Genomic DNA, 13,773 nt, shown 5'->3' with positions numbered 1-13,773 from the left:
ACTTATTCGGGCATACATCTTGGAACAGGCCCCTCCAACCCAGCAACCCACTGACTTAACCCTAGTCGAGTCACGGGACAATTTACCATAACCAATTAGCTTCATCTTTGGGGCGCGGGAGGAAAGCAGGGCACTCATCGGAAACCCACGTGGTCACGGAAAAATGTACAACCTTCTTGCAGACAGTGCTGGAATTGCCCCGAGGCGTAACAGTGTCCCATTAACTGCGACACCCCAGTCTTTCATCTCTGGGTGATCCTTGACGATTTCCGCTCCCATCAGCAGGCACGTTTTCCGCTCAGCCCACACTCCGTCACCCTCATCCCTTCATTCTTCACCCCTCCCTCTGTCAACCCATTGCCCCATTACCCCGTCCACCCTATCGCCTCCTCCCCTCCACTCTCTGTCCCCTCAACCCCTCTCCTGTGTATGCTGGCCCTGTTCCTATCAGTGTGAGGGTGGGTATACTGTGGACAGGTGACCCTGGCGTGGCCTCAGGCCTCCCTAGGTTTTATTGGAGTCGTGCTGTGTCCACAGTGACGCCCTGTGCGGCAAAATCCAGTGCCTGAGCCCGGCGGAAAACCCCCGGGAGCGCAACACCGTGCCCATCGACACCACCATCCTCCACCGCGGCAGGGAGCTGAGATGCCGGGGCACCTACCTGTACTCTGCCCAGGACGGAGGGGACGATGCTGACCCTGGCCTGGTGAGGACGGGCACCAAGTGTGGTCACGGCAGGGTGAGTAGGAAGATGTGATTAAGGGGTGTGTCACGATCCTGTCACCTCAGGCTGCCAGAAGAGAGGGAGCCCAGGGAGGGAGGGCGACGGAGGTCAGGCATCAGTGGGGTAGAGTGCGGTAACTGGATCAGGCAAAAGCAGGGAAAATGAAGGATCTGGAGGTCAGGAGGTGGGACATCCCTCTTGTACTAATGGAGAGGTTTTTTCCTATAGTGGCAAATGTTGCATGGACGAGGGCCTCATTCTGTGGCATCGCCTGGTACAGCTTCCCCGGGGAGGAGGTACCGGGGGTTACGTAGGAGAGAACAGGCGGGCTGCACTCGGTGCTGGGTTGGGGCTGGCTCCACAGTGATTGCTCCCTGGAAAGCAAGCTGGATTGACTCCGTCCGTGGCTGACGCAACACGAGATGAAGAACTGCGTGCTTATTCATGCAGAAGCGTGGCTTCAGGACAACATGTGACGCACTTTGATCTTCAGGCCATGGCACACGGGGAAATGGGCTTGTTGCCAAGTCTGCAGATGGTGGAGGGGCAGGTAGTATTAAGGAAACAGGTAGGATGCAGACGAACTTAGGCAGATTAGGAAATGGGCAAGAAAGGGGCAAATTAAATGCAATGTTGGAAAATTCATGGTCACGCACTTTAGTAGAAGAAATAAATGTTCGGACTATTTTCTAAATGGGAAGAAAATTCAAAAACCTGAGGTGCAAAGGGGCTTGGGAGTCCTTGTGCAGAACACCCTGAAGGTTAACTTGCAGGTTGAGTCGGTGGTGAGGAAGGCAAATGCCATGTTAGCATTCATTTCAAGAGGTCTAGAATACAAGAGTAAGGATGTAATGCTGAGGCTTTATAAGGCACTGGTGAGGCCTCATCTTGAGTATTGTGAACAGTTCTGGCATCCTTATGTCAGAAGGGATGTGTTGGCATTGGAGAGGGTTCAGAAATCATTCGCAAGGATGATTCCAGGAATGAAAGAGTTCTATTAGGATCATTTGATAGCTCTTGTCTGTACTTGCTGGAATTTAGAAGAATGAGGGGCAACCTCATTAAAACCTTTTGAATGTTGAAAGACCTAGACAAAGTAGATGTGGCAATGATGTTCCCCATGGTAGGAGAGCACAGCCTCAGGACAGAGGAGTGTCAACTTAAAACAGAGATGCAAGGAAATTTCTTTAGCCAAAGGGTGGTGAATTTGTGGAATTTATTACCACAGGCAGCCGTAGAGGCCAGGTCGCTGGATGCATTTAAGGCAGAACTGGATAGGATCTTGATTGGACACAGCAGCAAAGGTTACGGGGAGAAGGCTGGAGAGTGCAGCTGAGGAGGGAAAAAAAGGATCAGCCATGATTGAATGATTGAGCAGACTTGATGGCCAAATGCCTAATTCTGTTCCTTTGTCGTATGGTCTTATGGTCTTATGATCATTGCCTCCTAAGGGTTCCTTTACATTAAGTTCCCTCATAATAACTGCGTTATTACACAACACCCAATATAAGAGAGCCTTTTCCCGAGTCAGCTTAAGCACAAACTGCTCTAAGAAGCCATCTCGTACGCATTCAACAAATTCCCTCTGTTGCGATCTGACAGCAACCCAATTTTCCCAAACCCTTTGCAGATTGATGTCCCCCATTACAATCGTGTCTTTACCCTTATTACATGTCTTTTCCAGCTCCCTTTGCGGTCTCAACCCCACATCTTGGCTACTATTTGGAGGCCTATACATGATTCCCATAATGGTGTTTTTACCCTTGCAGATTCCTAATTCCATCTACAAAGATTGAACATTCTCTGACCCTATATTACTTTTTTTTTAAAGATGTAATACCATCTCTTACCAACAGAGCCACACCACCGCCTGTGTCTTCCTGCCTGTCCTTTTGATACAAAGTATATAATAAGACCATGAGACACAGGAGCAGAATTAGGCCATCTGGCCTATTGAGTCTCTCCGCCATTCAGTCATGGCTGATCCTTTATTTCTATCTCCTCCTCAACCCCAGTTTCCGGTCTTCTCCCCGTAACCTTTGATGCCATGTCCAATCAAGAACCTATCAATCTCTGCCTTAAATACACCCAACAACCTGGCCTCCACAGCTGCCTGTGGTAACAAACTTCACAAATTCACCACCTGCTAGCTAAAGAAATTTCTCCGCATCTCTGTTTTGAAAGAGCACCCCTCTATCCTGAGGCTGTGCCTTCTTGTCCAAGAATCTACCACCAAAGGAAACATCCTTTCCAAATCTACTCTGTATAGGCCTTTCAACATTCGAAGGGGTTCAATGAGATCCCCCACCTCATCCTTCTGAATTCCAGTGAGCATAGACCCGAGCCATCAAACGTTCCTTGTATGATAACACTTTCATTCCTGGAATCATTCTTGTGAACCTCCTCTGAACCCTCTCCAATGCCAGCACATCTTTTCTGAGATGAGGGACCCAAAACTGTTCACTATACTCAAGGTGAGTCCTCACCAGTGCCTTATAAAGCCTCAGCATCATATATCTGCTCCTGTATTCTAGACCTCCTGAAATAAATGCTAACATGGCATTTGCCTTCCTCATCACCGACTCTACCTGCAAGATAACTTTCAGGGTGTTCTGCACAAGGACTCCCAAGTCCCTCTGCATTGCAGATTCCTAGATTTTCTCCCTGTTTAGAAAATAGTTGCACATTTATTTCTACTACCAAAGTGCATGACCATGCATTTTCCAACATTGTATTTCATTTGCCCCTTTCTTGCCCATTCTCCATGTCTTAGTCCTTCTGCATCCTTCCTGTTTCCTCAGCACTACCTGCTCTTCCACCAATCTTCTCTTATCAGCCACAGTTGTACTATTTTACCATTTGAGTGTTTCTTCATTTTTGGAATACACATGTCCTGCACCTTCCTCATTTTTCCCAGAAACACACACCATTGCTGCTCTGCTGACATCCCTGCCAGCAGCTCCTTCCAATTTACTTTGGCCAACTCCTCTCTCATACCACTGTAATTTCCCTTACTCCACTGAAATACTGCTGCATCAGACTTCTTTCTATTGTGATCACTGGTTTCTCAGGGTTCCCTAATCGCCTCAGGTTCATTACATAATACCCAATCCAGTATAGCTGATCCCTTTGTAGGCTGAATGACAAACTGCTCTAGAAAGTCATCTCCTAGCATCAAACAAACTCGCTCTCTTGAGATTCATTACCAACCTGATTTTCCCAATCGACCTGCATGTTAAAATCTCCCATGACTGACTACCATAACATTGCCCTTTTGACTCACCTTTTCTATTTCCTGTTGTAATCTGTGGTCCACCTCCCAGCCACTGTTGGGAGGCCTGTATATAACTGCTGTCAGGGTCCTTTTACCCTTGCAGTTTCTTTAATCAACCCACAAGGATTCAGCATCTTCCAATCCTCGTCTTTCTACTGATTTGATGCCATTCTTTACTAGTAGAGCCACAGCACCCCCTCTGCCTACCTTCCTGTCCCTCCGATATAACATGTAACATAGAAACATAGAAAACCTACAGCACAATACAGACCCTTTGGCCCACAAAGCTGTGCCGAACTTGTAGTTACTTTAGAAATTACCTAGAGTTAACAATATCCCTCTATTTTTCTTAACTCCATGTACCTATCCAGGAGTCTCTTAAAAGACCCTATCGTATCTGCCTCCGCCACCATCGCCGACAGCCCATACCATGCACTCATCACTCTCTGCGTTTAAAAAAAACCTGCCCCTGACATCTCCTCTGTACCTACTCCCCAGCACTTTAAACCTGTGTCCTCTTGTGGCAGCCATTTGAGCCCTGGGAAAAAGCCTCTGACCATACACACGATCAATGCCTCTCGTCATCTTATACATCTCTATCAGATGGGTGGGTGAGGGTGGAGGGGTGATGGGTGGGTGAGAGTGGAGGGGTGATGGGTGGGTGAGAGTGGAGGGGTGATGGGTGGGTGAGAGTGGAGGGGTGATGGGTGGGTGAGAGTGGAGGGGTGATGGGTGAGTGACGGATTTTGATGGTTTGGGTTGATGGGTGGGTAACAGTGTGGGATGATGAGTGGGTGACGGTGGAGGGATGATAGGTGGGTGATGTTGGTGATGGTTTGGGGTGATGGGTGAGTGATGGTGGATGATGGTTTGGGGTGATGGGTGAGTGATGGTGGATGATGGTTTGGGGTGATGGGTGAGTGATGGTGGATGATGGTTTGGGGTGATGGGTGAGTGATGGTGGATGATGGTTTGGGGTGATGGGTGAGTGATGGATGATGGTTTGGGGTGATGGGTGAGTGATGGATGATGGTTTGGGGTGATGGGTGAGTGATGGATGATGGTTTGGGGTGATGGGTGAGTGATGGTGGATGATGGTTTGGGGTGATGGGTGAGTGATGGTGGATGATGGTTTGGGGTGATGGGTGAGTGATGGTGGATGATGGTTTGGGGTGATGGGTGAGTGATGGTGGATGATGGTTTGGGGTGATGGGTGAGTGATGGTGGATGATGGTTTGGGGTGATGGGTGAGTGATGGTGGATGATGGTTTGGGGTGGTGGGTGGGTGATGGTGGATGATGGTTTGGGGTGATGGTGGATGATGGTTTGGGGTGATGGGTGAGTGATGGTGGATGATGGTTTGGGGTGATGGGTGGGTGATGGTGGATGATGGTTTGGGGTGATGGTGGATGATAGTTTGGGGTGATGGGTGGGTGATGGTGGATGATGGTTTGGGTGATGGTGGGTGACGGTTTTTGATGGTTTGGGGTGATGGTGGATGATGGTTTGGGCTGATGTGTAGGTGAGAGTGTGAGGAGATGATCAAGTGTGGGTAATGTGGTTTGACAGTGGAGGGACGAAGTCATGAGTCAGGTGATGGAGGAGATGTTGGGGGTTTCTGGACTGGAGAAGGGTGTGGGGACAGTGTGGGTTGGTTATGGTGTAGGAGTTGGGCTCATTGTCACCCAGTGCCATTGCCCTGGATCAGGTATGCCTGCAGAACCGATGTCGAAATGCCTCTTTCCCTCACCTTGCTGCCTGTGATGAGAAGTGCCATCACCATGGGGTAAGTCCTCACGTTGCCCCCAGCCTTGCCTGCCAAATTCCACCATCCTCCCCTAGACTCCCTCCCCCTCAACTCCCCCAGATTCCCCCTACCTCACCAAATTCACCCCCCATGGTACTCTCCCTCCCCCCCTGGGCTGTTCCCCCTCCCCCAGGGCTCACCCCCCCCCGGACTCCCCCCACCAAATCTGCCCCCCAACCCCCCCCCAATACTGCCCTTGCACCCAGGCTCTGCCCCTCCGAACTTCCCCCACCAATTCTGCCCCCTAACCCCCCCAAATCTGCCCCTGCCCCTGGATTCAGTCCCCCACCCTGAATTCATTCCCCTCCACTTTGAGTTCATTCCCACTGAATTTCCCCCTGAAGTCCCCCATCCCGAGCACAGCCCCCCCCACACTGGACTTTCCCCATCAGACTTCCACCCCCGAACTCACCCCAAGCAACCCCCCAGACTCCCTCCCCAAACTCCCACTAAACCCCACTCCCCCGAAACTCTCCCCCACGATCTCCCCACCCCTAACTACCCCCATGAACCCCCCCCCGAATTTTAACCACTCTCCTCCTGAGAATCTGCCTCCTACCCCTGCCCCCAAGACTCTGCCCCGCCAGACCCTCATGCCCCTCCCCATCGCCCTTCTCTCTCTCATCCCTCCCTATTACCCTCCTCTCTCGCCCTCCTCTCTCTCTTTCTGTCCCCTCCCCATTACCCTCTTTGCTCTCCCCTCCATCTCCCTCCTCCAGCACCCCGAAGGGGTACCGTGGGAATCAGGTGGGTAACCCTGTCACACCGAGGGAGGGGGAGAGGTGGGGTTGTGGTCTTGGAGGGGTGATGCTGTCACACCGAGGGTGCTGGTCTGAACTCTGGGTTGACGTCTCCACCTCCATGCTTTGTCAGGTGTGTAACAGCAACGGGAACTGCCACTGCGACCCGCACTGGGCTCCACCGTTCTGTGATAAACCCGGCCTCGGAGGCAGCATCGACAGTGGACCTGTTCACACAGACAGTAAGGACCACTTGTTCCCTCGGACCCTGGCCCCACTGGTGGGTGGGTGGTCTCACAGTCACACCGCCACTGCAGGAACTGCGGGGGTGTCTACAGGAACCTACAATGTTGTTGATGAACATTGGAGCAGAATGAGGCCATTCAGCCCATTGTGTCTGCCCTACCTCTCCATCATGGCTGACTTCTTATCCCTCTCAACCCCATGCTCCTGCCTTACCCCCATAACCTTTGACATGCTGACCAGTCAAGAAGCTGTCAACCTCCACTTTAAATATACTCACTGACTCAGCCTCCACAGCTGTCTGAGGCAACTAATTCCACAGGCTCACCACCCACAGGCGAAAGAAATTCCTCCTCATCCCCATTCTAAATGGACGTGCATCTACACTCCCCGGGTTCCATCCACCATTTCTTTGTCCATGCTCCCAATCTGTCTAGTTCCTTCTGCAAACTCCCTGCATCTTCAACACCACCTGCTCCTCCACCCTGTTATTGGGTATATTTCAAGTGGAGGTTGATAGCCTCTTGATTAATTAGGGTGTCGGAGGTTACGGGGAGAAGGCAGGAGAATGGGATGGAGAGGGACAATAAATCTGCCACGATGAATCGTTGGAGCAGACTCGACAGGCCAAATGGCCTAATCCTGCTCCTATGTTTTATGGTCTTATGGTTTGTCTTCATATCATCCAGAAACTTGGCCAGAAGGTTGTCAATTCTGTCATCCGTCAGTGACATAAAACTGGAAGAGAAGCAGTCCCAGGTCCGACCCACGTGGAACACCACCAGTCACCGGGAGCCAATTGGAAAGGCTTCCTCTATTCCCACTCTTTGCCTCCTTCCAGTCAAAGTTCAAAGTAGATTCCTTTCCAAAGTACATAAATACCCTGGAATTCATATTCATACGGGGCTTCCCAGTGAATGCCCAATAGAACACAACAGAATCAGTGAAAGACCACACCCAACAGGACGGACAAACGATCAATATGCAAAAGAAAACACACTCTGCAAAAACAAGGGAAGAAAAAATAACAAATAAACAAGCAACAGATTTTGAGAACGTGAGATGAAGAGTCCTTGAAAGGAGTCCATAGGTTGTTGGAAGAGTTCAGTGATGGGGCGAGAAGTTCCATTTAATATCAGAGGAATGTGTATCCGGAAATTCTTGTTCTTTGCACACGTCTACAAAAACAGAAGAATGAATGACAGTAAAAGCATTAGAACTCAAAGACCCCTACCCCTTTCCCCTCCCACACAAGCCACAAGCAGCAGTAAAGAAATTATACTCCCTGACCCCCCCCATCCACCCACTTGCACAAAAAAAGCATCAACACCCTCCGCACAACAAGCAAGCAATAGCAAGCCCCCAAGAAAGACCGTGATCTGCAGCACAACAAAAACTAATTGTTCACCCGACAATTCAACATACCAGAGGAGCTCTCTCTCCCAATAAAGGGACAGCGAGAGGGGAGACACAACAAAAATAACTGAAGATAAAAGCAAGAAGACCATGCTGAGGCTTTATAAGACACAAGTCAGGCCACAGTTGGAGTATTGTCAACAGTTTCGGGTCCCATATCTCAGAGAGGATGCGTTGTCATTGGAGAGAGTCCAGAGGACTCACGAGGATGATTCTGGGAATGAAGTGGTTAACATATGAGGGAGCGTTTGTGAGCTTTGGGCCTGTACTCACTGGAATTTAGAGGGATTCAGGGGAATGAAACTTACCGAATGTTGAAAGGACGAGATAGGGTGGATGTGGAGAGGATGTTTCCTGTGGTGGGGATATCCAGAACTAGAGGGCACAGCCTCAGAATTGAGGGGTGACCCTTTAGGACAGAGGTAAGGAGGAATTTTTTTAGCCAGAGAGTGGTGAATCTGTGGAATGCTCTGCCACAGACTGCGGTGGAGGCCAAGTCCATGCATATATTTAAGGTGGAAGTTGATCGTTTCCTGATCAGTCAGGGCATCAAAGGATTTGGTGAGAAGGCAGGTGTATGGGGTTGAGTGGGATCCAGGATCAGCCATGATGGAATGGTGGAGCAGACTCGATGGGCTGAAAATGGCCTAATTCTGCTCCTGTGTCTTACGGTCCTAACTCACTGATTTGTGATGATAAAGCCTGTTGTGTCACTTTTCCTGAGTTCTCCAACACGAGAATCAGCAACAAACTCTCTCCCACCACTGAGAGAGAGAGAGAGCACGCACACGCAATTTGCCGAGTACAGAGCCTCCAACAGCTGATCCTGATGTTCCTGATCTTCCATTTTCTTCCGCGAGGCTTCATTTGGTGGCTCCAGCATAGAGTCAGTCCGTGCACAGGGCCATGAACCTTGGAACCCCGAAGGTGCGCTCATCCTCAAGGTCGTGTTCTTGGGATTTCAAAAAGCAGCCGGTAGCAAGACTCCGGGATTGGGTCCCACTACCGCAAAGTACAGAAGTCTGAGCATAAATCAAGGTCAGGATCTTCAACAGAACCCCGTCCACTCTGAAAAGGAATAAGACCATAATTAGGCCATTTGGTCCATCGGGTCTGCTCCGCCATTTCATCATTTCCGATCCAATTTTTCTCTCAGCCCCAATCTCCAGCCTCTCCTCCTGTTCAATCAAGTATCTATCAACCTCTGCCTTAAATATACATAAAGACTTGGCCTCCACAGCTGCCTGTGGCAAAGAATTCCACAGATTCGCTAGTTTCTAGCTAAAGAAATTCCTCCTCACCTCCGTTCTAAAAGGATGTCCCTCTAGTCATTGACATATAATGTAAAAAGGATCATTCCCAACTGTGGAATGCCACTCGTTCCTAGCAGCGAACCAAAAAAGGCTCCCTTATTCCCACTCTTTGCCTCCTGCCAATTAGCCACTGCTTTATCCATGCTAGAATCTTCCCATGGGCCTGTAGCTTGTTCAACTGCCTCATGTACGCCACTTTGTCAAAGGCCTTGGTGAAAACCCAAGTACACAACATCAACCAATTCTCCTTTGTCTATCCTGCTTGCTATTTCTTCAAAGAATTCCAACAGATTCATCAGGGAGGATTTTCCCATGCTGTCTACAGCCTATTTTATCAAGTGCCTTCAAGTACCCTCATATCTCATTCTTAATAATTAACTCCAACATCTTCCCAACATCTTTCTTCTGCCCCTCTCCCTTCTCGAAGAGTGGAGTGACACTTACACATTTCCGGTCTTCCAGAACCATTCCAGAATCTAGTGATTCTTGAAATATCAAAAAAAAAAATACCTCCCCAATCTCTTCAGCCACCTCTTTTAGAACTCTGGGCTGTACACCATCTGATCTAAGTGACTTATCTACCTTCAGACCTTTCGCTTTCCCAAACAACTTGAGTCTTCCACAGTGAAGACTGATGCAAAATTGTTATTCAGTTCATCCACCATTTACATGTACCCCATTACTACCTCTCCAGCTTTGTTCTCCAGCAGTCTGATATCTACTCGCGCCTCTCTTTTACATTTTATGTATCTGAAGATACCTTCTTTAATATTATTAGCGAGCTTACTTTTGTATTCCATCCTTACCCTTAATGATGTTTTTAATTGCCTTCTGTTGGTTTTTAAAAGCTTCCCAATCCTCTAACTTCCCACTAATCTTTGCTCTATTATATGCCCTCCCTTTTGCTTTTATGTTGGCTTTGACTTCTCTTGTTAGCCATGCTTGTTATCTTTCCTTTAGAATACTTCTTCCTCATTTGGGATGTATATATCCCGTGCCTTCAAATTTGCTTCTAGAAATCCCAGCCATTGTGCTCTGCCGTCTTCCCTGCCAGTGTTCTTTTCCATTCAGTTCTGGCCAACACCTCTCTCATGCCTCTGAAATTCCCTTTACTCCACTATAATGCTGATACACTGACTCTAGCTTCTCCTTCTGAAATTTCAATTATTTCTGATCACTTTCCCCTGAGGGTTCTTTTACCTTAAGCTCTCTAATCTATTCTGGTTCATTGCGCAACACCTAGCCTAGAATAGCTGATCCCCTAAGGTTCTCAACCATGAGCTGCTCTAAAAAGCCATCTCGTAGGCACTCTAGAAATCCCCCGTCCTGTAATTGAGCACCAACCTGATTTTTCCAATCTACCTGCACATTGAAGTCCCCATGACTATTGTAACAAGAGAGGGGGATGGGAACTAGCAGGTATACAAGTAGATGATGGATGTAACATGAATGGAAGGATGGACCAGCCAATGATTGGGTACAAATGCAGACAAAGGAAAGAGTTAGATTGTACCACAGAGGCAAGATTCAAAAGATGAAAATGCAGGACTGAAGGAGCTGTGTTAAAATGTAGGTAGCCTTTGGAATAAGGTGGATGAACTCGTGGCACAAGTACAGATTGGTGACTGACATTGTGGGCATCACTGAGCTGTGGCTGAAAGAAGGCCATAGTTGGGAGCTTAACATCAAAGGATATACTTGGTATCGAAAGGACAGGCAGGAAGGCAAAGGCGGTGGTGTGGCTCTGTTGGTAAGAGATGGAATTACATCTTTAGAAAGAGGTGTCATGGGGTCAGAGATTGTTCAATCTTTGTGGGTGGAGTTAAGAGACTGCAAGGGTAGAAAAAACCATTATGGGAATCATATATTGGTCTCCAAATAGTAGCCAAGATGTGGGATTGAGATTCCAAAGGAAGCTGGAAAAGGCATATAATACAGGTAATGAAACGATTGTAATAGGGGACTTCAATATGCAAAGAGATTGGGGAAAATCAGGTTGGTGTTGGATCTCAAGAGAGCGAATTTGTTGAATGCCTACGAGATGGCTTTTTATAGCAGCTTGTGCTTGAGCCTACTCAGAGAAAGACTATCTTAGAGTGGGTGTTGTGTAACAACTCAAGTCTTATTAGGGAGCTTAACGTAAAGGAACCCTTCGGAGGCAGTGATCATAATATGATTGAATTCATACTGCAATTTGAGAGGGAGAAACAAGTCACATGTATCAGTGTCACAATAGAACTACAGAGGCATGAGAGAGGAGCTTGCCCTGGTGGATTAGAGGGGGATATGGGTGGGGATGATGGCAGAACAGAGATGCTGAAATTTCTGGGAATAGTTCATAGGATAGATATGTCCCACAGAAGAAGTTTTTCTCAAATGACAGGGATAGGCAACTGTGGCTGACAAGGGAAGTTAAGGATTGCATAAAATCCAAGGAAAGGGCATATAAGGTAGCAAAAGTGAGTGGGAAGTCGATACAATAGGGTCATTTAAGAACCTCTTAGATGGAGGTGAGAAAAGTAGAAGTCTATACACTAGGGAAATTCTAGGCAGTTTCTAAAGCAGTTTACATGGTTAGCACAACATTGTGGGTCAAAGGGCCTGTATTGTGCTGTAAATTTCTATGTTCTATGTAAAAAAAGCTATAAGAAGTGAAAAGGTGAAATATGAGGGCAAACGAGCCATTAATATAAAGCAGGATTGCTAAATGTTTTTCAGTTATTTAAAGAGTAAAAGGGAGGTGAGAGTTAATATTGGACCACTGGAAAATGACGCTGGTGAGGTAGTATTGGGGGACAAAGAAACGGCAGATGAACTTAATGAGTACTTTGCATCAGTCTTCACTGTGGAAGGCACTAGCAATGTGCCAGAGGTCCGTGTGATTCAGGGATTGAGTGCCATTGCTATTGCAAAGGAACAAGTGCAAGGAGAACTGAACGGTTTTAAGGTGGATAAGTCACTTGGACCAGATGGACTACATCCCAGAGTCCTGAGAGAGGTTGCTGAAGAGATAACAGATGCATTGGTCATGATCTTTCAAGAATCACTTGATTCTGGCATAGTCCCTAAAGACTAGAAGATTGCAAGTGTTACTCCACTCTTTAAGAGTCTGTTGTTAAGGATGAGATCGTCCTGTACCTTCGTCAGCAGTGAGAAGAGAGCATGCCCTGGATGCTGGTTGTCTTTGTTGACGGATGCTCCTTTCCTGTGACAGTGCTCAATGGAGGGGTGGGCTTTACCCCGATGGACTGGGACCTATCCACTCATTTTTGTAGAATTTTCCGTTCAAGGCCGTTGCTGTTTCCATACCAGGTCACGATGCAACCAGTCAAAATACTCTCCACTACACATCTATAGAAGTTTGGTAAAGTTATAGATGACAAGCCAAATCTTTGCAAACCTCTAAGAAAGTAGAGGCGCTGCCATACTTTCTTCGCAATTGCACTTGCGTGCTGGCTCCAGATCAGATTCCCTGAGATGATGTGATGGTGGCATCCGTTAGTCCCGTGAGACCACGGATCTGCGCCTGGAAAGTCTTGCTTCAGTCTGTGTAAGAGCAGCATCTGTTGTGGCTGTAGAGGCCCACACGGGAGTGACAGTCTTGGCTGCAGTGACTGCACTTGAAGGTACCATCCTCCAGTGTTGTCTTGGTGCTGTTTTTCCAACGAGTGCACTTTTCTTCAGCAGCAAGCCTCAGCTTCTCTTCTCTTTTTAGACCTCTGCGTAGTTCCAGCCTCCCGTGAGAGCGGTCGCTTGCGATGTTCTCCCACCTCTCGACGTTCCTGTTCAGTGACCTCATGTCTCTCTTGCAAATGTCTTTGAAACGAAGTTGGGGCCGCCCTTGTGCTGTCTTGCCACAGGCCAGTTCCCCATACAGCAGGTCTTTCGGGGTCCTCCCGTCTGACTTGCGGTGTACGTGGCCCAGCCAGCGGAGACAGCGTTGTTGGAGCAGGGTGAAGAGGCTGGGTATCTGGGCACGGGCCAGGACCTCATTGTTAGTGACTCGGTCAGTCCACGTGATGTCCAGGATGCGTCTCAGGCTGCGAAGGTGGAAGGCGTTGAGTCGCCGCTCTTGTCTGTAGTAGAGGCTCCAGGTCTCACTGCCGTAAAGCAGTGTGCTGAGGACGCAGGCCCTGTAGACTGCAACTTCAGTGTGCGTCATCAGCTTTCTGTTCTCCCAGACTCTCTTTGTCAGCCTGGCGAATGTTGAGGCTGCTCGTCCGATCCGTCTGTTGATCTCGGGGTCTAGGGAGAGG

The 13,773-nt window shown here is 48.4% G+C and overlaps 1 protein-coding gene across 1 annotated transcript in view; it reads left to right on the top strand.

The window, feature by feature from the left end:
* The window catches only part of LOC140196915 (disintegrin and metalloproteinase domain-containing protein 33-like), a 125,454-nt gene that overhangs the window by 82,724 nt on the left and 28,957 nt on the right, over positions 1-13,773 (top strand). The window contains exons 16-18 of the mRNA XM_072256851.1: positions 538-739; positions 5,707-5,784; positions 6,679-6,787. Coding sequence (XP_072112952.1) covers positions 538-739; positions 5,707-5,784; positions 6,679-6,787 — 389 coding nt within the window. The remainder of the gene's footprint in view (positions 1-537; positions 740-5,706; positions 5,785-6,678; positions 6,788-13,773) is intronic.

This window comes from Mobula birostris, chromosome 4 (genome assembly GCF_030028105.1).
Source record: "Mobula birostris isolate sMobBir1 chromosome 4, sMobBir1.hap1, whole genome shotgun sequence".
Taxonomy (NCBI): domain Eukaryota; kingdom Metazoa; phylum Chordata; class Chondrichthyes; order Myliobatiformes; family Myliobatidae; genus Mobula; species Mobula birostris.
Note: the sequence above shows the minus strand (reverse complement) of the source record. Positions and strands in the feature narration are given on the sequence as shown.